Source organism: Puma concolor, chromosome D4, assembly GCF_028749965.1.
Source record: "Puma concolor isolate L17-30 chromosome D4, mPumCon1.1.hap2, whole genome shotgun sequence".
In the NCBI taxonomy this organism is placed as follows: domain Eukaryota; kingdom Metazoa; phylum Chordata; class Mammalia; order Carnivora; family Felidae; genus Puma; species Puma concolor.
The window spans coordinates 58,844,415-58,870,012 of NC_141679.1; the positions used below are offsets into that span (position 1 = coordinate 58,844,415).

The window sequence follows — 25,598 nt, forward strand, 5'->3', positions numbered from 1 at the left end:
TCTTGTTGGGTCTCACCACTTAAGCTCTTCTCCCTTCCAGTCAATTCTCCACACAGCTGCCTTCTGGTCTTTTAAAAATGTAAATCAGGTCATGTCACTTCTCGGTTCATCTTGACCTTCCCTCACACCTGGAATGAAATCTGAAGTGCTTCCACGGGCTGCAGGGCACTACGCCATCTGGTTGCTCCCACCTCTCCCCCTAACTGCTGGCCTTCTGCTCTTGTTCCCTCTGTGCTGGCCACACAGGCCTTCTCTGAACATGCCAAGTTTGGTCCTGCTCAGAACCTGTCTCTGTTGCTCCCTGTGGAATGTTTTGTTTTGTTTTGTTCCTATTTCTCATGGCTATTTTTCATCCTGCAGACCTTTGGTCTCCTGTCATCTCCTCAGAGGGGCCTTCTCAGACCAACTTATCTAAAATAGCGACTCTCCCTCCACTTCACTTTCCATCCCCTGTCCCTGCTTAGTTTTCTTAGGCAGCAAGGGTCATGTTCTGAAATGAAATCACTTCTATGTTGATGTATTTGTTCTCTGACTCTCCTCCTAGAGCAGGGACTTACAGGACCTCAATAACTATTTGTTAGGTGGGTTAATGAGTGAGTGGCATCACTTTTATCTCTGTCTCCACATACAGCAAGTGCTTGGTACATGTTTGCTCAGTGGAGAGCCTTGGAATCCAGACCCTTATTTGGAAGGCTCTAGGCCTGCTGCAGACCCCTCCCAGTCTTGGGGGTTGGAGTTGTGTGAACTCACTGGGATCCCCCAAGGGCTCTCCATGCCGTTCTCAAGGACAACGTGATATCTTGGCCATGGGGTTGGGGGTTTGAGAGAACTGCCAGTGAGCCTTCTTACTGTGGACATGACCATTTCAAGCCCTCCTGTTTGTTCCTCAGTTCAGTTCTACACAGAGTCCTCTGCTGGCCCTGCTATGGGGAGCCAGAGCCAAGAATGCTTTGCTGTGAGGAATTCATGGCAAGATAGGATCTCCAACAGCTGTCACAGGAGGCAAGGGGACTCAGTGTACAACAGAGGTGGAACAGTCAGGTCCAAAGGTGCTTGATCAGCTGTCCATCTGTTCCCAATATTCTGGCCTAAAACTTTCTGATCTTGGACCTGCTGGCTCACATTAAGTTGGAAACACTCCTCAGGGTGAACAGGTTGGGCTTTTCCTCTTCCAACCCAGCTTCTGGGATTCTGGGAATCCTGGCTGGTATGGATAACTTCTGAACTGGCAGTGAAAGCTATTTCAAGATTTATTGGTACCCAAGAAGGGTGATCTGTGGGCTCAGTTACCATAGATGACCCTCCAGCTGGCATCTTCTGATGGTCATGGCTCTCAGGCACACACAGTATGGCAGCCAGGTTGGAGCTGAGAGACAATGCAGGATAACTTTTTTCCTTGGCAGGGGTGAATGCTCATTCACTCACATGTCATTAAAAATGTAGTGAGTTGTTATGTGTGCTGGAATATATATTTTTTGAGATGTTTAACAGTATTCCTTTCTCCATGTGTTTTACACCCTCCTCTCAAGTTATTCCCCTATCCACCTCCTCCTTTTTTGTTGTCTATGTCCCTAGGTAAGGGATGTAATAGAAATTAAAAAAAAAAAAAATCAAAGGAGTCTTTCTTGCTTTGCTGTCCAGAAATATATGCCTTTCCATAAATAGAGTAGACTCCAAAAATAGACAGAATCTCTATGAGAGAGAGCAGGGCTTTCCAAACCCTACCCTCAAACAAAGAAGAGGTTTCCCTGCAGCTGGGAGAAAGAAAAGACAGAGAGGAAGTAATGAAGATAGAAACCGTGGTGGTGTATGGAGGGACAAGCCCTGCCTTCCAGACAGAGCCTCAAGGGGCAAAGTTCAAGCTTGGGGATTCTTTCACTCCAAAAAAGGAGGAGCCTGATTCCCACACTCTTAGATGGCACAGAAGGGAAGAGAGCTTCCAGACTGGAAGGTTCTTTGCTGTCAGGAATGAGAGACATAGTGACAATCACTGGCATGGGCTGATGACCAATGGTCAGATGCTCATCTCCATCATCCTAATGAAGCGGAAGAGAAATTGTGGGGTGGGCTCCAAAAGCCTGAGATTACATCTCTGCTTCCTTAGCAGAATGGGAATTCAAACTCAAAAGTAAGCTGAGCTTTCACACACACACACACACACACACACACACACACACACACCTTACATTTCTAAAAGAAAGTTTATTGAGCTCCTGCTGGGTGCCAGGCTGGGAGCAGGCACACAGACATGGTCTCTGGCCTGTGTCTTACAGAGTCTCTCAAGGGGAGCAACATTTGAGCGGCCAAGCATCAGCCTTGGTGTTAAGTGGTGTATTGGAAAGGTGTGTCTAAGGCCGTATGATCACTGAGGTGAGTGTGCATTCTCCTGAGAATTACAGCTCAGGCTTCATAGACTCATAAGATGCCATTTTCAGGGTGCTCACAGCAGTCACTAAACCCCCAGAAGACTAGTAGGGAAAATCGGAGTTTGTGGATTCACACGAGGACAACAAACCTTTTGGAACTGACCATTGGTATAAAATTCAAAAGGTACTGTCAAATGACAAAACTAAAACAATTTAGTAACGAGCTTGATGTCCTTTGTGCAAAGGAAAACAATCCATATATTGGGGGAGTATGGTGCCTCACAAGCAGTGAAGCACTCTTCCCATGGATTTGGGGCAAGAGTGAGTTTTACAGAGCATTAGAAGCAGCAATACTGAAACAGGGCATGACTGGCTAGGAGGCTGGGGGTTTCCTTCTAAGGCTAACAGGTCCCTAAAAGGTATCAGGTTTCCATGACAGGTGTTCTTGTAAGTGCAGGCTGATTTAGGCTTAGATCTGTGACGTGGGCCTGGCCACTGGGGCGTCCTTCATTTTGTGGGTCCTGACACACCAATGAACTTTATCAGGACAAAGCCAAAGTGGTGAAAAAATCTTTTTCTCCCCTTTCCTCTAGACAATCAGTGTCCCCCAGAGGCAATCTCAACTACCAGTTTATTTTGGCTAAGCTTAAATTGAAAATATTTCCCAGTTTATTGCTTGCTTTTCAGTTTATTTGTCTTTGTCATGTTGATGTTTTAACATTTTTACATAGGCTATTATTTTTAGATCTAAAAATTAGTTTAAAAATGCATGCAATAACCCTCACATAAATGTTCATAACAGCTTTATTTGTAATAGCTCCAAACTGGAATCATACCAGATGTCCTTCAACATGGGTGTACACACTCACACACGCATGCATGCACATGTGTGCGCATACCATGGAAGGCTACTCAGCAATAAAAAGGAATGCACTATTGATACTTGTGACACTTTGGATGAATTTGTTTTGCAAAATGTGACCATTGGGGATATGGCATAATAAGAAATATACATTTGCTGTCTGCCTACTCCCCTCCCCCTTCCCTGGCACACAGTTCCTAAAACCCTTGGAATCTCTGAAGAGGTAAAGGTATTTTTCTATGTTAATGAGATGACTAATGGCTGGAGTCTCCTGGAAAGCCCCTAAGGATGCAGGGGCTGGTTTTTGCCAGAGGAACCAACCTTGTGATTAGAGAATTGGGAATTTCAGCCCCATCCTCCAACCTGGAGGCTGGGACTTGAGCGACTCATGATTTAATCAATCATACCTACACAGTGAAGCCCCCATAGAAAACCCTAAGTGAAGCATTCTGAGAGCTTCCGGGAGCATAACGCCTGGAGGTGCTGGGAGGGTGATGTGCCTGGAGAGGGCCTGGACGAGCTGAGCCCCCTCCCACATACCTTCCCCTAGGCATCTCTTCAGTTGTATCCTTTTAGAATAAACCAGTAATGTAGTAAGTAAACTGTTTTCCTGAGTTCTGTGAGCTGCTCTAGCAAATTATCAAACCTGAGGAGGGGGGCATGGAAACTCCTGATTTATACCTGGTTGGTCTGAAGTACAGGAGGCCCGGACTCCAGACTGGCATCTGAAGTGGGTGGGAGTCTGTGGAACTGAGCTCTTAATCTGTGTTGTCTAATGCTAACTCCAGGTAGGTAGTGTCAGAATATATTTGAATTGTAGACATTCTGCTGGTGTCAGGGTATTTAGTGTGAGTAGTAATATAGAAAAATAAAAAAAGAGGTTTTGTTTTTTTGTTTTCTTATTTAGAGGGAAACAGAGCAAAGCATACAAAGGATCTTTCTGCATTCTCTCTCACTACTACTGCATGTGAATCTATAATTGTCTCAATAAATATTTCAACTAAAAATACACACAATAGGGGCTCCTGGGTGGCTCAGTTGGTTGAGCAGCTGACTTGGGCTCAGGTCATGATCTCACTGTGAGTTTGAGCCCCGCGTTGGACTCTGTGCTGACACCTCAGAGCCTGGAGCCTGCTTCCGATTCTGTCTCCCTCTCTCTCTGCCCCTCCCTTGTTCATGCTCTGTCCCTGTCTCTCAGGAATAAATGCTTAAAAAAAAATACATGCAATATAGTAGTAAAGTAAAAACTAAGAGTCTTCTCTCTATACTCTAATTCCATTTTCTAGAGAGAATGTTAACACTGCAACGAATATCCTTTCCAGACATTTTCTTATACTTACATGGTTTTTTAAAAAATGTTAAATACTAAAAAAAAATTTTAATGTTTATTTATTTTTGAGAGAGAGAGCGAGCATGAGTGGAGTAGGGACAGAGAGCCAGAGAACCAGAGAGACACAATCTGAAGCAGGCTCCAGGCTCTGAGCTGTCAGCACAGAGCACGAGGCAGGGCTCAAACCTATGAACCGTAAGATCATGACCTGAGCCAAAGTCGGACACTTAACTGACTGAACCACCCGGGCGCCCCACTTATGCACATTCCCAAACAAAAATGGGGCTGTGCTATTTATATATATAAGTACCTTATTATTATTTTTTTTACCGAAAAAGCAGACATTCTTCCATGGCATTTAGGGTTGCCAGACATAGCAATTAAAAATAAATATTATGCCCTGTGAATATTGAATTTTAGATAAATAGTGGATAATATTTTAAATACAAATATGTCCCTACTATGTTCCTTTTACCTGGAAACCCCAGTGGCAGTATACTTACCTAATTCTTTTGAAAAACTGTTTGCATAATATTCCAATGTGTCATATTTAGCCTTTGCCTATTGATGAGGGTGCTCTTTTGGTCAAGGTGTTCATCATCATTCTTATTAATTCATAAAGTCTCTTAAATTTGTGTGTACCTTAATCTTTAATTATTCAAACTTCTCTCATTCAATTCAGCAAACATTAACCCAACTACAGCAGGAAAAACCTGGGCTTTGGATCCCTGGCTCTGCTTCTTACCAGATAATTAAATTTCTTGAGCCTCAGTTTCCTCATCTATAAAATGGGAATAGGAATATCTGCTCTGCAGGGTTAGAAATAACGTAAATACAACCCCCAGAACAGTGTCTGCAGAGAATGGAAGCTTAAGAGATAAACCATTGTTTAAGGTAATGTTAAGATCCTGTGGTAGGTGCTAAGAGGCTAAGGAATAAACAGAATTAAAGAAATATATTCCTGATATTGTTTGCTTACTTTGTATTTTGATACAATTGCAAACTTATTGGAAAGTTGCAAGAATAGAACAGAACAAGGAACTCCCACACACCTTTTACCCAGATTCACTAATTCCACATTTTGCCCTATCATCATCATCACCATCATCATCATCATCGTCATTCTCTATCTCTCTCTCTGCTTTTCCAAGAACAGGGACATTCTTTTACATAACCAGTTTCATGATCAAAATTAGGAAATTTAATAAATTCCCAAAGTAGTTTTCAAAATCAAATTTCTAAGGTATTTTAATAGGTTTTTTTTAGAGCTATCTCCTTTTCTAGCAGGACTATGGCCCAAAACTTAATTTTGTGTGGCTTCCCAATTTCTCTTGGATGGGATACAGGAATGTTTTTTAGCTTGAGGTCGTCTAACCTGGGCTTAGTCAGGAAAGCAGCGTTGCTATGAAGGACTGAAGCCTTTGCTTCCCCGTCCCCACTGATGACTTAGCCACATGTAGTGCTGACATCCAGGCATCCATTCTGCCACCACAGAAGCACAGTTCCTACCCTGCTTTGCCAAGCCTGGATTCTCCTATGCTGGTGGAGTGGCTGCTTGGTCTTTCTCTGAAATGCACATCTGCTCATCTCCCTCTCCTGGTCAGCACCCCACCCAACTCTAGCCTGGCACACAAGGCCCTTCAAGGTGAGTCTCCACTTACCTGCTCTTCCTTTCTTGCCACACCCCCTGTTCCCTGTGTTCTACCCAACCCCGTGTTCTGCCTTTCTCTGAAGAGACTTGTATTTTCTTGCCTCTGTGCTTCTGCATACATACCTTGCCCTGCTGTCTGGGGAATGTTCTTCCCTTGTCAGATTTTTTTTTTTTTTTTCTTTTCTCAAGGCCTAACTCCAGTACAAAATATTTCATTCCCCTGGTCAGAAATTATTGTTCTCCTCTTTGAGCTCTAATCAGCATTGCTGTGTGCACTGATACTTCGTACTTTTGTGTGGCCCTTTATTAGAGTTGGTTGTCTATGAATTTGAATCTGGCTCTTCTGTCTGTGAGCTAGAGAAGCCACATCTCTTTTATTCCTTTCTCTGGCATTGCCCTGAACAGAGGGTCTGGCATAGGGTAGGCACTGGTGACTGATGGAAGAATGAATAGCACATATTACCCTGAGTGAGAGGGGCAGACATTTGGTTTAGAGATGATGTATGTAAGTGCACATTATCTGCTCAAAAAAATCATAGTGGATTTTATTATTGCTGCTAATGGTGTAATTACTGGTAGAGACGTTACATCCCAAATGGCCAGACCCACCCAGTTAAGTGACTCATGAAACAGGGAGCGGCACAATCGTAATCCGACCTCTTTCTTATTCATACGAGGAAATAGGCCGGCAGAGGATCAGCCACTTCCTTCAGGCCTCGCAACTCAGAGCCCTGCCTCCTTGTACTGAACTGTTTTGCCTTGTGGCATAATTATTCTCCTTAATTCAGTAATATCCAAACTCTTTAAAATATGTATACTCAAAATAATTTTGAAAAAGTAGACATCTAAATTTTCTCCTAATTTTGAATGGTCAAAGGATGTAATTTTTGGATTATTATAAATATTTCTTTAAAAAGCTGGATTATTATGTACATTTTAGAATAAAGCTGTAACATCACTCCTTTAAACATCCACTTCCACTGGACTGGAAATACTGAGTGATTTGATACCCACCATCATCCACTAAAAAGTTACACAAATAAAAATACACAGCTTCTTTTTCTTCTTCTTCTTTTTTAATGTTTATTATTTTGAGAGAGAGAGAGAGCAAGTGAGCACACAAGAGGGAGTAAGGGAGAGAGAGAGGCAGACAGAATTCCAAGCAGGCTCTGTGATGACAGCACAGAGCCATACCGGGTTTGATTTCACCAACTGTGAGATTATGACCTGAGCCGAAATCAGGAGTCCAACACTCAACCAACTGAGCCACCCAGGCACCCCCACAGCTTCTTTTTAACACTTCTTCATTTCTCCTTTTTTCTCCCCTCCTGACTCATATTTCTATTCTATCTTAATGTAATTTTTTCTGCTTGAAAACCTTTTATCCAGCACCCTATTTTACTTCATTACAGTAAAAAATTATATATGTATAATATATATGTATATAATTAATATAATTATATGTAAATACACATGTGTACAATATATAATATATACTATCTTAATGTTATATATTAATATTGTATATTATATATTATATATTGTACACATAGAGAGGAGCCAAGATGGTGGAACAGCACGGAAGCTTTTTGTGTGTCTTGTGTCCATGAAATACAGCCAGACAAACACTAAACCATCCTACACACCTAGAAAACTGATTGGAAGATTAACACAACAATCTGTACAACCTGAACCACAGAATTCAGCAGGTATGCAACACAAAGAGCTGAACTTGGGGAGCAAGAAGAACTGAACTTGGGGAGCAAGAAGCCACAAAACATAGGGAACCCCTTTTGCGGGCAGAGAGAGGGCAGAGACTGGGGAGGGGGGAAGCATATGGGAAAAGCACCCCTCCCCAAAAGCAGCTGGAGAGAAAGTGGAAAATTGGAAACAGCCACAGGGACTAAACTAAAAAGGGAGAAAGGAGAAAGGAGAGGGTTTAAATTTTATTAAGACTGTAAACAAGGGGAGCGCAAAGGCTGCAACTCTGCAGCTCGATACCTGGAGGTGCTCTGGTGGGAAGGACGAATCCCCAGGAACAGAGTGGGGTCCGGGAGGTTCTCAGGCCACACGGGGAAAAGCGGTTCCACTTCTGGAAGGACATTTGGTAGAGACTGTTGAAGCCACCTGGTCCCAGCAGACCCCAGAAGGCAGCCACATTCGCTGGTGCTGGGGCAAGGTCGTTGACGGAGAAGCCTGGTGCCAGATGTGTGCTGTGATTTTCCATAATCCCTGAAACGCTGATGCTACACTGTCTCGTGATCTTTTTTGGGGGCGGGCTGGCACCTGGCCGCAGTCTCAGGGCACCAGCAACAGCACTATCCAGCGGGCATTCTAGCTGACATTCGGCCATTGCTCATTCGGCCATTGCTCGGTGAGACCCTCCTGCAGGGGGGCGGAACGGGTCAAACTGCAGTCCTTCCGAAGTAAGGGATTGGGGAAAACAGCCGCATCTGAGACAAAACTTGGGAGAGAAGTACTGCCTGGGGCCTGGTCACGGAGAGTGGAAAAGCGGGGAATGGATGATTGCTGAAGATGGAGGACCAGTGTGCGACTGCTGATCCGGGAGAACAGACTGGGTAGCTGGGTGGCGCCATTTTCACCATTCTTGCGCATGCGCACCTGCGGGCACCGCAACAATCCACCCCAGTAGGCTAGCAGCGCCATCTAGTGGAGAACAGAGCTGTTACACTGAGCCCCACCCAACTGGGCCAACTTCGCTCTTCAAGAAAACAAACCTCACCGCCGGATTAATTTATGGACTATAAAGAGCTACATGGATTGACCTCTAGGGGAAAACGAAGCAATTTCAGTCCTACTTCAATCTGTTAGCAGGTTCATCTATTCAATTTTTTTTCTTTTTTTTTTCTTTTTCCTTTTTCTCTTTTACAATTTTTTTCTTGAATACAGAAAGAGAAAAAACTCAATATTTTCAATTTTTATTAAAAATATGTCTTTAATTTTTATTACTATATTTTTTACTTTTGTGTAAATTTTTTCAAATTCTACTTCCATCATTTTATTTTAGTCTACTTCAGTGTACTAATCTTTTCAAATTTTCAAACAATTTCCTGTTTTTTCTTTCTTTTTCTTTTTTCTCTTTTTCATTTCTTTTTCTTGAATGCAGAAAGAGAAAAATTTCATTTTACTTTCAATTTCTTTTTTAAAAATTTTATTTAATTTTTTTACTATATTTTTTGCTTTTATGTAAATTTTTTTCAAATTCTATCTTACTCCCATCATTTTATTTCAGTCTACTACAGTGTATTCACTTTTTCAAATTTTCAAACGATTTATTTTTTTCTTTTCTTTTTTTATCTTTTTTCTTTTTCATTTCTTTTCTTTCTTCTTAAATACAGAAAATGAAAAAATTCATATTTCTTTTTAATTTTTATTAAAAATATTTTTCTTTAATTTTTTCTACTATATTCTCTACTTTTGTGTATATTTTTTCAAATTCTATTTTACCCACATCATCCATTTTAGTCTACTTTAGTGTATTCATTTTTTCAAATTCTTAAATGATTTCCTTTTTTTGTTCTACCCCTCCCTTTTTTTTTTTTTTTTCATTTCTCTAATCTGTCAAACCACTTTCAACACCCAGACCAAAACACACCTAGGATCTAGCATCATCTATTCGATTTTTGTGTGTGTGTTTTTAATTTTTAATTTTAACATTTTTTAATTTTAATTTTTTTAATTTCAATTTTTCTACCTCGTTAATTCCTTTTCTCCCTTCAAAATGACAAAACGAAGGAATTCACCCCAAAAGAAACAGCACGAAGAAATGACAGCCAGGGATTTAAGCAACACAGATAAATGCAAGATGTCTGAACCAGAATTTAGAATCATGATAATAAGAATACTAGTTGGAGTCAAAAATAGATTAGAATCCCTTTCTGCAGAGATAAAAGAAGTAAAAAATAGCCAGAATGAAATTAAAAATGCTATAACTGAGCTGCAATCATGGATGGATGTGGTGGCAGCAAGGATGGACAAGGCAGAACAGAGAATCAGTGATATAGAGGACAAACTTATGGAGAATAATGAAGCAGAAAAAAAGAGGGAGACTAAGGCAAAAGAGCATGATTTAAGAATTAGAGAAATCAGTGACTCATCAAAAAGGAACAACATCAGAATCCTAGGGGTCCCAGAGGTGGAAGAGAGAGTAATAGGGGTAGAAGGGTTATGTGAGCAAATCATAGCAGGAAACTTTCCTAACCTGGGGGAAGACAAAGACATCAAAATCCAGGAAGCACAGAGGACCCCCATTGGATGCAACAAAAACCGACCATCAACAAGGCATATTATAGTCAAATTCACAAAATACTCAGGCAAGGAGAGAATCATGAAAGCAGCAAGGGAAAAAAAGTCCTTAACCTACAAGGGAAGACAGATCAGGTTTGCAGCAAACCTATCCACAGAAACTTGGCAGGCCAGAAAGGAGTGGCAGGATATATTCAATGTGCTGAATCGGAAAAATGTGCAGCCAAGAATTCTTATCTGGCAAGGCTGTCATTCAAAATAGAAGGAGAGATAAAAAGTTTCCCAGACAAACAAAAATTAAAGGAGTTTGTGACCACTAAACCAGCCCTAGAAGAAATTTTAAGGGGAACTCTCTGAGGGGAGAAAAGATGAAAAAAAAAAAAAATAAAAATAAATAAATAAATACCAAAAGCAACAAAAGATTAGAAAGGACCAAAGAACACCACCAGAAACTCCAACTCTACAAGCATCATACTGGCAATAAATTCATATCTTTCAGTACTCTAAACGTCAATGGACTCAATGCTCCAATCAAAAGACATAGGGTAACAGAATGGATAAGAAAACAAGATCCATCTATATGCTATTTACAAGAGACCCACTTTAGACCTAAAGACACCTACAGATTGAAAATAAGGGGATGGAGAACCATCTATCATGCTAGTGGTCAACACAAGAAAGCCGGAGTAGCCATACTTATATCAGACAATCTAGACTTTAAAATAAAGCCTGTATCAAGAGATGCAGAAGGACATTATAATCAAGGGGTCTATAGCCAAGAAGACATAACAATTGTAAACATTTATGCGCCAAATGTGGACGGACCCAAATATATAAATCAATTAATCACAAACATAAAGAAACTTGATAGTAATACCATAATAGTAGGAGACTTCAACACCCCACTCACAGCAATGGACAGATCATCTAATCAAAAAATCAACAAGGAAACAATGGCTTTGAATGACACATTGGACCAGATGGACTTAACAGATATATTCAGAACATTTCATCCTAAAGCAGGGGAATATACATTCTTCTCCAGTGCACATGGAACGTTCTCCAGAACAGACCATATACTGGGACACAAATCAGCCCTAAGTAAGTACAAAAAGATCGAGATCATACTGTGCATATTTTCAGACCACAATGCTATGAAACTCGAAATCAACCAAAAAAAATAATTTGGAAAGGTAACAAATACTTGGAGACTGAAGAACATCCTACTAAAGAATGAATGGGCTAACCAAGAAGTTAAAGAAGAAATTAAAAAGTATATGGAAGTCATTGAAAATAATAGCACCACAACCCCAAACCTCTGGGATGCAGCAAAGGCAGTCATAAGAGGCAAGTATATAGCAATCCAGGCCTTCCTAAAGAAGGAAGAAGATCACAGATACAGAACCTAACCTTACGCCTTAAGGAGCTGGAAAAAGAACAGCAAATAAAACCCAAAACCAGCAGAAGATAGGAAATAATAAAGATTAGAGCAGAAATTAATGCTATCGAAACCAAAAAAAAACAAAAAAACAAAAAAACAAAAAAACAGAACAGATCAATGAAACCAGAAGCTGGTTCTTTGAAAGAATTAACAAAATTGATAAACCACTAGCCAGTTTGATCAAGAAGAAAAAGGAAAGGACCCAAATAAGCAAAATCAAGAATGAAAGAGGAGAGATCACAACCAACACAACAGAAATAACAATAACAAGAGAATATTATGAGCAATTATATGCCAATAAAATGGGCAATCTGGAAGAAATGGACAAACTCCTGGAAAAATATACACTACCAAAACTGAAACAGGAAGAAATAGAAAATTTGAACAGACTCATAACCGGTAAGGAAATTGAATTAGTACTCAAAAATCTGCCAAAAAACAGGAGTCCAGGACCAGATGGCTTTCCAGGGGAATTCTACCAAACATTTAAGGAAGAGTTAACACCTATTCTCTTGAAGCTGCTCCAAAAAATAGAAATGGAAGGAAAACTTCCAAACTCTTTCTATGAAGCCAGCATTACCTTGATTCCAAAACCAGACAGAGACCCCACTAAAAAGGAGAACTATAGACCAATTTCCCTGATGAACATGGAAGCAAAAATCTCAACAAGACATTAGCCAACTGGATCCAACAATACATTAAAAAAATTATTCACCACGACCAAGTGGGATTTATACCTAGGATGCAGGGCTGGTTCAATATCCACAAAACAATGTGATTCATTACATCAATAAAAGAAAGGACAAGAACCATATGATCCTCTCAATAGATGCAGAGAAAGCATTTGACAAAATACAGCAAACTTTCTTGGTAAAAACCCTCAAGAAAGTAGGGATAGAAGGATCATACCTTGAGATCATAAAAGCCATATATGAACGACCCAATGCTAATATAATCCTTAATGGGGAAAACCTGAGAGCTTTCCCCCTAAGGTCAGGAACAAGACAGGGATGTCCACTCTTGCCACTGTTATTCAACATAGTATTGGAAGTCTTAGCCTCTGCAATCAGACAACACAAAGAAATAAAAGGCATCCAAATCGGCCAGGAGGAGATCAAACTTTCACTCTTCACAGATGACATGATACTCTATATGGAAAACCCAAAAGATTCCACCAAAAAAACTGCTAGAACTGATTCATGAATTCAGCAAAGTTGCAGGATATAAAATCAATGCACAGAATCGGTTGCATTCCTATACGCCAACAATGAAGCGACAGAAAGAGAAATCAAGGATTCAATCCCATTTACAGTTGCACAAAAAAACCCATAAAATACCTAGGAATAAATCTAACCAAAGAGGTGAAAAATCTATACACTGAAAACTATAGAAAGCTTATGAAAGAAATTGAAGAAGACACAAAGAAATGGAAAAAGATTCCACGCTCCTGGATAGGAAGAACAAATACTGTTAAAATACTACCCAAAGCAATCTACATATTCAACGCAATCCCTATCAAAGTAACACCAGCAAAAAAACCCCACCAGAGCTAGAACAAATAATCCTAAAATATGTATGAAACCAGAAAAGACCCCGAATAGCCAAAGCAATCTTGAAAAAGAAAACCCAAGCAGGAGGCATCACAATCCCAGACTACAAGCTATACTGCAAAGCTGTAATCATCAAGACAGTATGGTACTGGCACAAGAACAGACACTCAGATCAATGGAACAGAAGAGAGAACCCAGAAATGGACCCACAAACGTATGGCCAACTAATCTTTGACAAAGCAGGAAAGAATATCCAATGGAATAAAGACAGTCTCTTCAGCAAGTGGTGCTGGGAAAACTGGACAGCGACATGCAGAAGAATGAACCTGGACCACTTTCTTACACCATACACAAAAATAAACTCAAAATGGATGAAAGACCTCAATTTAAGACAGGAAGCCATCAAAATCCTCAAGGAGAAAGCAGGCAAAAAGCTCTTTGATCTTGGCCGCAGCAACTTATTACTCAACACGTCTCCAAAGGCAAGGGAAACAAAAGCAAAAATGAACTACTGGGACCTTATCAAAATAAAAAGCTTCTGCACAGCAAAGAAAACAATCAGCAAAACTAAAATGTAACCGACAGAATGGGAGAAGATATTTGCAAATGACTTATCAGATGAAGGGTTAGTATCCAAAATCTATAAAGAACTTATCAACCTCAACACCCAAAAAACAAATAATCTAGTGAAGAAATGGGCAAAAGACATGAATAGACACTTCTCCAAAGACATCCAGATGGCCAAATGACACATGAAAAAATGCTCAACATCACTCATCATCAGGGAAATACAAACCAAAACCACAATGAGGTACTACCTTACACCTGTCAGAATGGCTAACATTAACAACTCAGGCAACAACAGATGTTGGTGAGGATGCGGAGAAAGAGGATCTCTTTTGCATTGTTGGTGGGAATGCAAGCTGGTGCAGCCACTCTGGAAAACAGTATTGAGGTTCCTCAAAAAACGAAAAATAGAACTACCCTACGACCCAGCAATTGTACTACTAGGCATTTATCCAAGGGATACAGGTGTGCTGTTTCCAAGGGACACATGCACCCCCATGTTTATAACAGCACTATCAACAATAGCCAAAGTATGGAAAGAGCCCAAATGTCCATCGATGGATGAATGGATAAAGAAGATGTGGTATATATACAATGGGAGTATTACTTGGCAATCAAAAAGAACAAAATCTTGCCATTTGCAACTAGGTGGATGGAACTGGAGGGTGTTATGCTAAGTGAAATTAGTCAGTCAGAGAAAGACAAAAATCATATGACTTCACTCATATGAAGACTTTAAGAGACAAAACAGATGAACATAAGGGAAGGGAAACAAAAATAATATAAAAACAGGGAGGGGGACAAAACAGAAGAGATTCATAAATATGGAGAACAAACTGAGGGTTTCTGGAGGGGTTGTGGGAGGGGAGATGGGCTAAATGGGTAAGGGGCATTAAGGAATCTACTCCTGAAATCATTGTTTCACTATATGCTAACTAATTTGGATGTAAATTTTAAAAATTAAAGTTAAAAAAATTATATATTGTACACATATATATTGTACACACATATATATTTATATATAATTATATTAATTATACATATATTACATATTATGTACATAATTAAAAAAATTTAACATTAATTATTGAGAGACAGAAAGATACAGAGCATGAGCATGGAGGGGCACAGAGAGGAGGAGACGCGGAATCTGAAGCAGGCTCCAGGCTTTGAGGTGTCAGCACAGAGCCTGTCACGGGGCTGGAACTCACAAACTGGGAGATGGTGACCTGAGCCGAAGTCGGATGCTTAACCAACTGAGCCACCCAAGGCGCCCCTATATATAATGTTTTACTGCAATGAAGTAAAATAGAGTGCTGGATATATATAATGTATACTATATATATATATATATATACACACACACATATATATGTATATATATATATATATACACACACACACACACATATATATGGTACAAATATGTTATATATAGTACACATATATATTGTATATATAATTTGTTACTGCAATGAAGTAAAATAGGCATATACAATATAAGTAAAATAATATATACCATATATACAATATATGGTATATATTATACACATATATATTATATATGGGTAGGTAGAGCAGAGAATTTTTAGGGCAGTGAAACTACTCTGTATGATACTATAATGGTGGATACATGTCATTATACATTTGTCTAAACTCATAAACTGTACACACCAAGAGGGAACCCTGATATGAACTATGGTCTTCGGGTGTCAATGTAGGTTCATCAGTTGGAACAAATGTACCACTTTGGTGATTTGATGAGGGATATTAATAATGGGGGTGCCTATGCATGCGTGGGAGCAGAGTGTTTAGGAGCCCCTCAAACTTCCTGTGAACCTAAAACTGCTCTAAAAGTCAGGTCTATTTTAAAAATACATATGCAGGGGCACCTGGGTGGCTTAGTCAGTTAAGCGGTGGACTTTGGCTCAGGTCAGGATCTCACAGTTCCCGAGCTCAAGCCCAGCGCTGGGCTCTGTGCTGACAGCTAAGCCTGGAGGCTGCTTTGGATTCTGTGTCTCCCTCTCTCTCTGCCCCTCCCCCACTCACACTCTGTCCTCTCTCTCTCAAAAATAAACATTAAAAAAATTTTAAAAATGCATATGCAAATTTATACTTAATGTTCTTTCCTGTGGCTATAATTTTTAATTTTTTCTTCCAGATAGAGTTACCATTACCATTGTAATTCATACAGCAATGAAAATCACATAAATAATGACCAGATAGTGAACTGTATAAGAAAGATTTCCAGTGTGATGCTGGGTTAGTGATTTTGGTACCCTTAATAACCTAAAGGACAATTAATTTGGTCCCTGAGGGTTTTACCGCTGGTGGCAATACCTTGTAGTGTGATTTGGAGCGGTGAGAGTATACTAGTATTTGATGGGTGAGAGAAGGGCCACTAGGCAAGGGGAGGACGAAATGAGAACCATAAAGACCAGCGACTTCTCTGCAGATCAATTTTAGGAAACAGGGCGTAAGAAGGTAGAATTATGTGGAAACTTTGTACGTCCACGCCCCCTGCAGACTCTTTACATACCCTCCGGTGAAGGCGTACCCCGTCGGAAGACCAACACGTCACGTCACAGGGCCTCGCCTAGTCGGAGAAAAACTGGCCGCCCGGATCCCTGCCCAGCTCTTCCGGTCCCGGTTAGAGCGCGCCCGCGCGTCCCGGTCTCACCCGCTCCCGGCGCCGCGCGAACCCCCGCCGCGCCCCGCCCCTTCCGGCCCGGGAGTTTTGATTTCCTTGGCGGGCGGAAGCGGCCAGAGCCAGACGATTCCAAAGCTTACCAGGGGCTCTGGGCGCTCGCTGCTTCGCTCGGGACGGCTGGCCGCCTTCTGTGTGCTTCTACCCGGCCCCGCCCCGCCCCGGCTCTCCACCCCTCTGCCCCTCAGGTCAGTGTCTCCCGCCGTAGATGAGGGCCAGGGTCGGAGCTATGCGCGGCGTGGGGGAGTGGCGGCGCGAGCTCGGCTTGTTCTTGGCTCTCCGGAGACTGGAGAATTTCCCCGGAACCCCACCTTGCGAACCCACTTCCCGGTTGATATAGTCAGCCTTTCCGACGCCCCAGTTTTCTCCTTTGTGAGTGGGGATAATGATCCTACCTACCTCAGGGTTACTGAGGTGCAGGCAAAGCGTTTGCCGCTGAGGAGACTGCGAGAGTTGTGAATTTCCATGCCTGCCACGTTTCCCTGACCCTGTCTCCGCGAAAAGAAGTTGAAGGAAGGGTTCCAAATTAATTCTGTTCGTACAACCCGGTTTACTGGGGCAGTGCAGTTCAAAAGGAAATGTGTTGTGTGTTACCACCCCCTTTTCAGAGTCCAAATCCGTCCTCTTCCTTCGCCTTCCCAAAGTAGTGGCTTAAGAGGCTCACGCAAAAAGGGATATGCCCTGACTGCCAAAGCAGTAAAAGGAGCAGCACCACCAAGAAACCGGTGGGAAAAAGGGAAACTCCTAGAGGCGAGCGTCCCAGGCAAGCACCTTGGATGAATAATCGTACTTGAGCTTTACCTTTGGTATTTCTCTTTGGTGGTGAAACGGGGTAAAGTGGCGGTGGGTTTCAGAGGTACCTGGAGTTTTGCTTAGAAGCCAGTTTCCCCTTTTTTGTTCATATTTTGGTTTCTGTTTACTGTGTTGTTTGGGAGAAATCAGAAACTCCTTTACTACACCCTCACGGGCTTGTTTCACCAGTGGATCTATCTTTCCTCCGTATCTACTGTGGACCCACCAGATGGGCAAATGAGTCCCTGAACGTCTTTAGGAATGAATGCCTCTTCGTTGGTGCTCTCAGAAGCCAATGCAAGGGAGCAAGACAGTTAAATGTATCAATTACAAGGCCACATTGTAAGCTATTCGGTATTCTACTTCTCATTTGAAAGATCTTCAGCATCAGTATCTTACCAAGCTCATAGATGAAGTAAACGTATTACCCAGCAAGTAATAGCATAGCCCAAATAATACTATTAGTAGGAAATTGCCCCTAATTTGTTGCTCTTCTATAAAATTTAATAATAAACCTATTATCTAAGCAGTGCTTGTTTCTTCAGGGAAGTGCAACATCCCAATTGTTTATGCCCCAGTTCTTCTATTTAGTCACACTCAGAGGACGTTCAGGTAACTGATTGGAGTCTAGTTTTCTTCATTATCCACAGGTGAGAGGCTGCTTTCCACATTGATCATACATCACCTTTAAGCAGATACAGAATTGGGTTCCTCCAGCCCTGTTCTTCTTGTGTTGTATATTTCCAAACTTTTGAGGATAAACAGGGCACTTAAGAATATTTGCAACCAGCTCCACATCCACAAAATTTGAAAACCAAGTAAAATCTGTTGTCATTAAAGCAGTTTGCCACTCAAACACCAGTTTTCTTCCAAAAGCAGCAAAAATGATGATCCCTGGATTCAGTAGATATAATTTAGGCCCACGTTTGTATTACTCATCCAAAAGCATGGTGTAATAGGAGGGTGGGGGGAGTAGATAAAAAGGAAAGAGAAAGAGAAGGTGCGTGGTTCCATCTTAAATTGGCACAAGTTGATCTCTGCTAGTTGACTCGAGGCCATGACCTGGAAGTTCAAAACTCACTTGGGAGAAATCTATTAAGAAAAGTTAATGGTGAATTCTTATATTCCTCATCGGGGGATGTGACTTTCAACATCATACAAATGATTTTCTCCTTTTGAGCGTGGCAATTGGAATCGCCCAGTCCTTTATATGGAATTTAGATATGGGCAGTGGTGGCAAGTAGGATTCTTATATTTTGTGAAGCTTTTGCCCATTTCCATTTCTTTGTCTTTAGGCTTTGAAATGTCTCTTTGTGTTTCCTCTTTAACCCATGTGTTCTCAATACCCAGTATTAGTTGGGCTTTGCTCTCTAATGAACCTGATTGTCTACTTTTATAGCAGGCAACTTTGTAAACAGATTTATAGCCTGACCTTCCCCCATTTCTAATCTGCTCTTTGTCCTCTCCCTCATGAAGATCCCAAAGATTTCCTTTCTTTTTTTTTTTTTTTTTTTAAAGATTTTATTTTTAAGTAATCTCTACACCCACTGTGGGGCTCAGATTCACAACTGTGAGATCAGGAGTCGCATGCTTCACTGACTGAGCCAGTCCAGGCACCCCAGGAGCCCAAAGATTTTTTTATGTTGACTATACCTTTACTGCTGTTGTTGCCTATTTTGAAATTTCTTAGTTCCTATGTTTCCTGCCTTTTTGGGGTGGTTCCACTTCATTCCCATCTTTGCCCCGCTGACAAATACTCTTTTAAAGATTTCTTAATTAGTACTGCTGTTAAGGATATATTTTATCCTGTGCCTTAGGTGCCAGTGAGAATAAATATGACCACTGTGATATCTCCTTGCCTGAAGTAACTTGCCACTCCAGTGGAAGTAGAACTGTTCCATTGTGGGGGCACCTGGGTGGCTTTGACTCTTGATCTCAGCTCAGGTCATGATCTTGTGGTTTGTGAGTTTGAGTCTGGCTCTCTGCTAATGGTGCAGAGCCTGCTTGGGATTCTGTCTCTCTTAATCTCTGCCCCTCCCCTGCTTGTGCTCTCTGTCTCTCTCTCTCAAAATGAATAAATAAACTAAAAAAAAGTTCCTTTGTATATCCCCAACTTTACTGTGGCCTGACGTTGCTTTTTCTGTTGCCCTACCCCATTCATGCAGGTTCAGCTAGATTAAAAATTCAGTCTGCTTATTAAGTTGGTCCAGTGCCGTCTCTTCCTAGGAAATGGCTACTCATTATTGGATCAGAATGTCTTTTGCTCATGATCTTTATCTTTCTTGCTATAATAGCTTTGACATTGAAATTAAAACTATTTTTTTTTAAGGCTGATGTTTTTCCTTGAGTTTGAATTTCCCTTCCAGAGCTTCTGCTATAGCATTCTGTTCACTGACCAAGTTTTTGAAGGCTTTATACTCACTGACCATAATTTATCTTTTATCTCTAAGCAAAATGATTCATGGAATCAGAGTGCTTTATGCATTTTAAAAGGAGATTTAAAAGGATTTTTGAAAAAATATCCTTTGAGGCTCCTGGGCTTTTTTTGATTATTTCATTCAGTTTTTTCTCTACTTTGATTTAAGAAGATGCCCATCCTCACTGTGTTAAGGACCTCCTTTTCTAAAATTTTTTTTAATGTTTATTTTATTTTTGAGACAGAGACAGCAAGCGAGCATGAGCGGGGGAGGGGCAGAGAGAGAGACACACACAGAATCCAAAGCAGGCTCCAGGCTCTGAGCTGTCAGCACAGAGCCCAATGTGGGACGTGGGGCTCGAACTTGGCAACCGTGAGATCATGATCTGAGCTGAAGTTGGACGCTCAACCAAATGAGCCACCCAATCACCCCTCTCCTTTTCTTTTATAAACTTACCACACTTCTGAGGTTGAACATGCATTCTAGATCTTCCAAAGTCATGACCGTTATTAAGGCTTAGTAACATGCTGGCCACTCAGCTCTGGATGAGACAGGACGAAGAACAGAGAATGTGAAGGTAGTGAACATGGTGCTGGCCACCCATCAATCTGAGCCTTCGGTGGCTTGCTAGAGGTCTGCCTGTCGGTGAAGGGAGACTATCTGGTTCTAGAAATGAGCGCCAATACCAGGTGTTCACTACTGAGAGGCAGTAATGAAGTTTCCAGGTGGAACTTGCTTCCCAAGTCCCAGTTGGATATGCATGTACTCAATTTTTGAAATGTTGGCGAGAATGGGTCTGAGGATCCTGAACCCTATTCTGTCACAGCTACTCCACTGCTAAGTCACCAAGGGAGATTTGTGCATAGGGGTGAGGCCAGGCAAAGGGAGGATTTCATCTCTAGCTGGGCATTGGCTTCAAACCCCTTTGTGAACTTTAGAGTCCTGGTGTGCTGTGCTGGCCTAGATGGGACATTCTTTGTGCCTGACTCAGTGATCTCCGCTTTCCTGGGCCTTCTGATTCCTGCTTGGCTTTCTAAGGGGTGTCAGGGCATCTCCTCCCAAGGTGAAATCCCTAGTCCAGTCCTTCCATACCACCCTCCGGAAAGGAGAGTCCCTTAAAGAAACCATTTCTCTGTAGGTTCAGAGATCTTTCATCCCATGTCTACTCATAATGAAAGCTCCACTTTGCAACACCAAAACTCATGTCCTAGGACTTGACCTATATATAAATGCGTACTTTTAGAAAATTTTAGAAATCTGCTTCCTAGAAATTATCTTTTACTATTTTACCTTTTTCTTCCTTCTTGGCTTCTATGAAACGGTATTCTTTTAATTCTTACTTTTCCGTTTCTTTCTGCCTTTTCCCACTCCTAGATATAGGTCTGGTGTGGGCAAGACCTTAGCTGTCTGCATTTTAAAGATTTGTCTTTCACTTTTAAGTCTTTGTACTAACTGTAACTGATTTTGTGTGTGGTGTGAGAGAGAGAGATCCAGTATTCTTTTTTTTTCATGTGGCTAACCCATTGTCCCTGCTCCAAATCTGCATTTCCATTTGCTGGTACCTCTAAAAGCAGTTTCAGTTCAGTACATGTCAACTTTTTTTTTTTCCCCTGGAATCTTTGCACCTAAAATTCCCTCTTTTCCCAGTGCTCATCTTCTCATTCTTTTTGGGCTAATGACTCCTGTTAAGGTCTATCGACCAAAAACCACTAAGAACACATCTGTAGTAAAAAATATTAGGTGTAGTAAGCTTGCTGCAGCAAGAGAAACCATACTTACTAGGAATTGAGAAGGGCCTTCTAGGATCTGAGTTTATGGTGGTGATTTTAAGAAAGGATTAGGGAAGCAAGAACTCATTTTAGAATGGATACTGTCAAAGAGCTGGGGCATTTCAGCACATGGGTATCTTAGGAAGCAAGAGGTGGGAGGATGTCATGGATGAGAAAACAGCAATCAATGTAAGAAAGGATTATTATTTTAACCACCTCCAATTTGATTGCCTGAGGGCTGATTTTCTTTTTCTCACTTTTCATCCTTTGAATCGGATCTTGACTTAAATATTACCGTCTCAGCAACCCATTCTCACCATTGTTGCTTATTTCTTTCCCAGTACTTATGACAAATTTTAATTATTTGCTTACTGTCTTTTCCGCTAGAATGCGAGATTCATGAGGGCAGGAACCACCTTTCTTTCCTTCTGCATTTTAAGGCTTAGTGCAAAGCGCAGGTCTGGCGCAGCATAGGTGCTCAGTAAACACATCTGTATGATAAATGAATAAACAAAAATTCAGGGTTGACAGTCTGATTGCAGTAGCACTTCTGTCAGATACTGCTAATCTCTAGTTAAAATCAACTAAGAGCATATCTTCCACAAATAAGACAAAGCTGATAAGAGTGTGACCTTATGCAGTCATGTACACAATAGGGCCCTACTTGTCCTTGTTTTTTTTTAAATTCTACCTTATTTTAAAATGCAGGAAGACAAAATCAAACAATATCTACCAAAGACGTTTTTACAACTAATTTTTATATATTTTTTGTTACATGCTTGAAAGTATAGCCGACCCTGAACAACATGATTTTGAAATGTGTGAATCCACTTATACATGGATTTTTTTTTTTTGGTAAATAGGGTATAATACTGTAAATGTATTTTCTCTTCCTTATGATTTTCTTTTTTTTTTTTAAGTTTATTTATTTATTTTGAGAGAGAGACAGTGCATGTGAGCAGGAGGTGGGGGGGAGAGAGAGAGAGAGAGAGAGAGAGAGAGAGAATGAATGAATGAATCTCATGCAGGCTCTGTGTTCCACACAGGGCACAGAGCTCCACATGGGGCTTGATCCCATGAACCTTGAGATCATGACCTGAGCCAAAATCAAGAGTTGGACACTTAAGTGACTAAGCCACCCACATGCCCCTTCCTTATGATTTTCTTAATTTTCTTTTTTCTAGCCTACTTTATTGTGAGAATATAGTGTATAATGCATATGAAATACAAAATATGTGCTAATTAACTATGTTATTGATAGGGCTTCCTGTCAACAGTAGGCTGTTCGTAGTTAAGTTTTAGGGTAGTCAAAAGTTATATGTGGATTTTCAACTCTGCAAGGGAGTTGGTGCCCTTTACCCCTGCATTGTTCGAGGATCAACTGTATATGTAACATACATAAGTTCAGCATAGCAATAAAATATGTATCTCATATATTTTTTTAATTGTATATCATTGGAATCTTAATTTGCATTTCCCTGATAACTAATAAAATTGAATGTTTTTTCATGTTTTTATTGGTCCTTTGTGTTTCTTTATGAAATGCTTTTTATTTCATTTGCTTATTTTTTCTTTTGGGTTGCCTTCTATATTGTATATAGTATGTTCTGGATAAAAACCCATTGTTTATAAGTGTTACAAATATTTTCTCACATTTATGATTTTCGTTTTTTTTAAGGATGTCTTTAAATGGGCAAAAGTTCTTAATTTTAACATTTTTTTTATGATTAACACTTTATTTAAAAGATTCTCTTCTGTCCTGAAATCATGACAATATTCTTTAAAATTTTTTTAAAGTTTATCTTGCATATATAAGTCTTTGCTTGATCTAGAATTGATTTTTATGTGTGGTATGAGACAGGAATCCAGGTTTTTTGTTTGTTTGTTTGTTTTTTACCATATAGTAAATCAGGTTTTTTTTGGGTATCATTTATATGCCTAAGACTTATTTATATTTGCACTTATAAGGTAATCTCATAGTAGTTCCTTTTTCGGTCATGTACTATTTCTGTCTTACAGGTTCCTTTTGTAATTTTGTAGAAACTTCCAGGAGGACTATGAAAGATTATGATGAACTTCTCAAATACTATGAATTATATGAAACTGTTGGGACAGGTAATCTTTTTTTTTTTCCTGGAGGCAGAGGACAGATCAACTATTTGGGAATAATAGTGCATTTGGGCAGTCATGAGCTTTTCAGTTTAACCTGTGTAGTTTTAAAATTCTTCAACTTACTTTAGAAAGAAAAAGCAGAGCAAGAGAGGAGAATAGTAGCAGGGGCCTTGTAGGTCATTTTATTTAGAATAAAAGTCACTGGAGAGTTTTGAGCCAAGGAATGATCTATCTGACTTTTGTTTCTGCTTTTTTCTTTTTTTAAAAATTTTTTTAAGTTTTAATTTTATTTTTGAGACAGAGACAGTGTGAGTGAGGGAGGGGCAGAGAGAGAGGGAGACACAGAAGCCAAAGCAGGCTCTAGGCTCTGAGCTATCAGCACTCATGCTGATGCAGGGCTCGAACTCATGGACTGTGAGATCATGACGTGAGCCAAAGTCAGACGCTTAACCAACTGAGCCAACCAGGCACCCCTGACCTTTGTTTTTAAGGGTTACTCTAGCTGCTTGGCTGTGAAAAGATTAGCTGGGAAAGGCAGGGGTAGAAGCACAGATATGTTAAGAGATTATTGCATTAATTCAGGTGAGTGATGGTAGAGAATATGGTGACTTGGATGAGGGTGATAGCAGTGAAGGTAGTGAAAGGGGTGTGATTCTGTACGTATGTGTGTTTTAATTTATTGAGGTATAAGGGTAAAATATGCAAAGTGCATTAGTCTTGATGGAGTTTTTTGTTTTTTGTTTTTTAATTTTTTTTTTTTAACGTTTATTTATTTTTGAGACAGAGAGAAACAGAGCATGAAAGGGGGAGGGTCAGAGAGAGAGGGAGACACAGAATCTGAAACAGGCTCCAGGTTCTGAGCAGTCAGCACAGAGCCCGACACGGGGCTTGAACTCACGGACCGTGAGATCGTGACCTGAGCTGAAGTCGGACGCTTAACCGACTGAGCCACCCAGGCGCCCCTGGAGTTTTTTTTTTAATTTTTGTTTATTTTGAGCGAGAGAGAGTGAGAGACCATGTGCATGTGCGCACAGGGGAGGGGAGAAAGAGAGGGAGAGAGAGAATTCCAAGCAGGCTCTGTGCTGGGGGACCCAGTCTCACAAATCGTGGGATCATGACCTGAGCCAAAATCAGCATCGGATGCTTAACCAACAGAGCCACTCAGGCGCCACTTGATGGAGTTTTACAAACACGTCCACCTATATGTTCCATGCTCAGATCAAGACAGATTTCTAGTCAATACCTGTCTGTTTTCCCCCAAGGTAACAACTGATGTATTTTGAAGACAGAGCCAGTGGGATTTGTTAATGGGTTGGGTATGTAGTGGGAGACAAAAGAGAAGGGCTAAGGATGGCTTCCAGGTTTTTGGAAAATGTTGAGTTGCCATTTACTGAGATGGGGAAGACCATAGCAGGGACCACCAGAGCTTCTTTTTATTTATTTATTTTTAATGTTTATTTATTTTTGAGAGGGGGGGCGAGGGGCAGAGAGAGGGGGTCAGAGGATATGAAGCAGGCTCTGTGCTGACAGCAGAGAGCCCAACATGGGGCTTGAACTCACAAACTGTGAAATCATGACCTGAGCCAAAGTCAGATGCTTAACTGACTGAGCTACCTGGGTGCCCCAGGAGCTTCTTTTTCAAAATATGAAGTTGGCAGTTTGTTTTAGATACCAAAGTGTAGACATTTATCTAGCATTTGATCCAGTTTTGAAAAATCATATCCTTTTGATTCAGTTTTATTTATTTAAAAAAAAATTTTTTTTAAAT

At 40.6% G+C, this 25,598-nt stretch overlaps 1 protein-coding gene and 1 long non-coding RNA gene across 4 annotated transcripts in view; one reads left to right on the forward strand and one right to left on the reverse strand.

The window, feature by feature from the left end:
- LOC147574910 (uncharacterized) overlaps positions 1 to 16,670 on the reverse strand; it is a 53,403-nt gene extending 36,733 nt beyond the window's left edge. Inside the window, exon 1 of one of the 2 annotated variants that reach the window (XR_015242835.1) lies at positions 16,573 to 16,670. This is a non-coding gene — a long non-coding RNA (uncharacterized LOC147574910). Of the gene's footprint in view, positions 1 to 8,210; positions 9,242 to 16,572 lie in introns of those variants that run through there. The other variant, XR_015242836.1, reaches the window with a different exon arrangement.
- Positions 16,671 to 16,789: 119 nt separating this feature from the next.
- Positions 16,790 to 25,598, forward strand: part of MELK (maternal embryonic leucine zipper kinase) — a 92,866-nt gene continuing 84,057 nt past the window's right edge. For both annotated transcript variants that reach the window (XM_086683514.1, XM_086683515.1), the window contains exons 1-2: positions 16,790 to 16,928; positions 23,738 to 23,833. In XM_086683514.1, the coding sequence (XP_086539640.1) occupies positions 23,776 to 23,833 (58 nt within the window). In that variant the 5' untranslated portion in view covers positions 16,790 to 16,928; positions 23,738 to 23,775. The remainder of the gene's footprint in view (positions 16,929 to 23,737; positions 23,834 to 25,598) is intronic.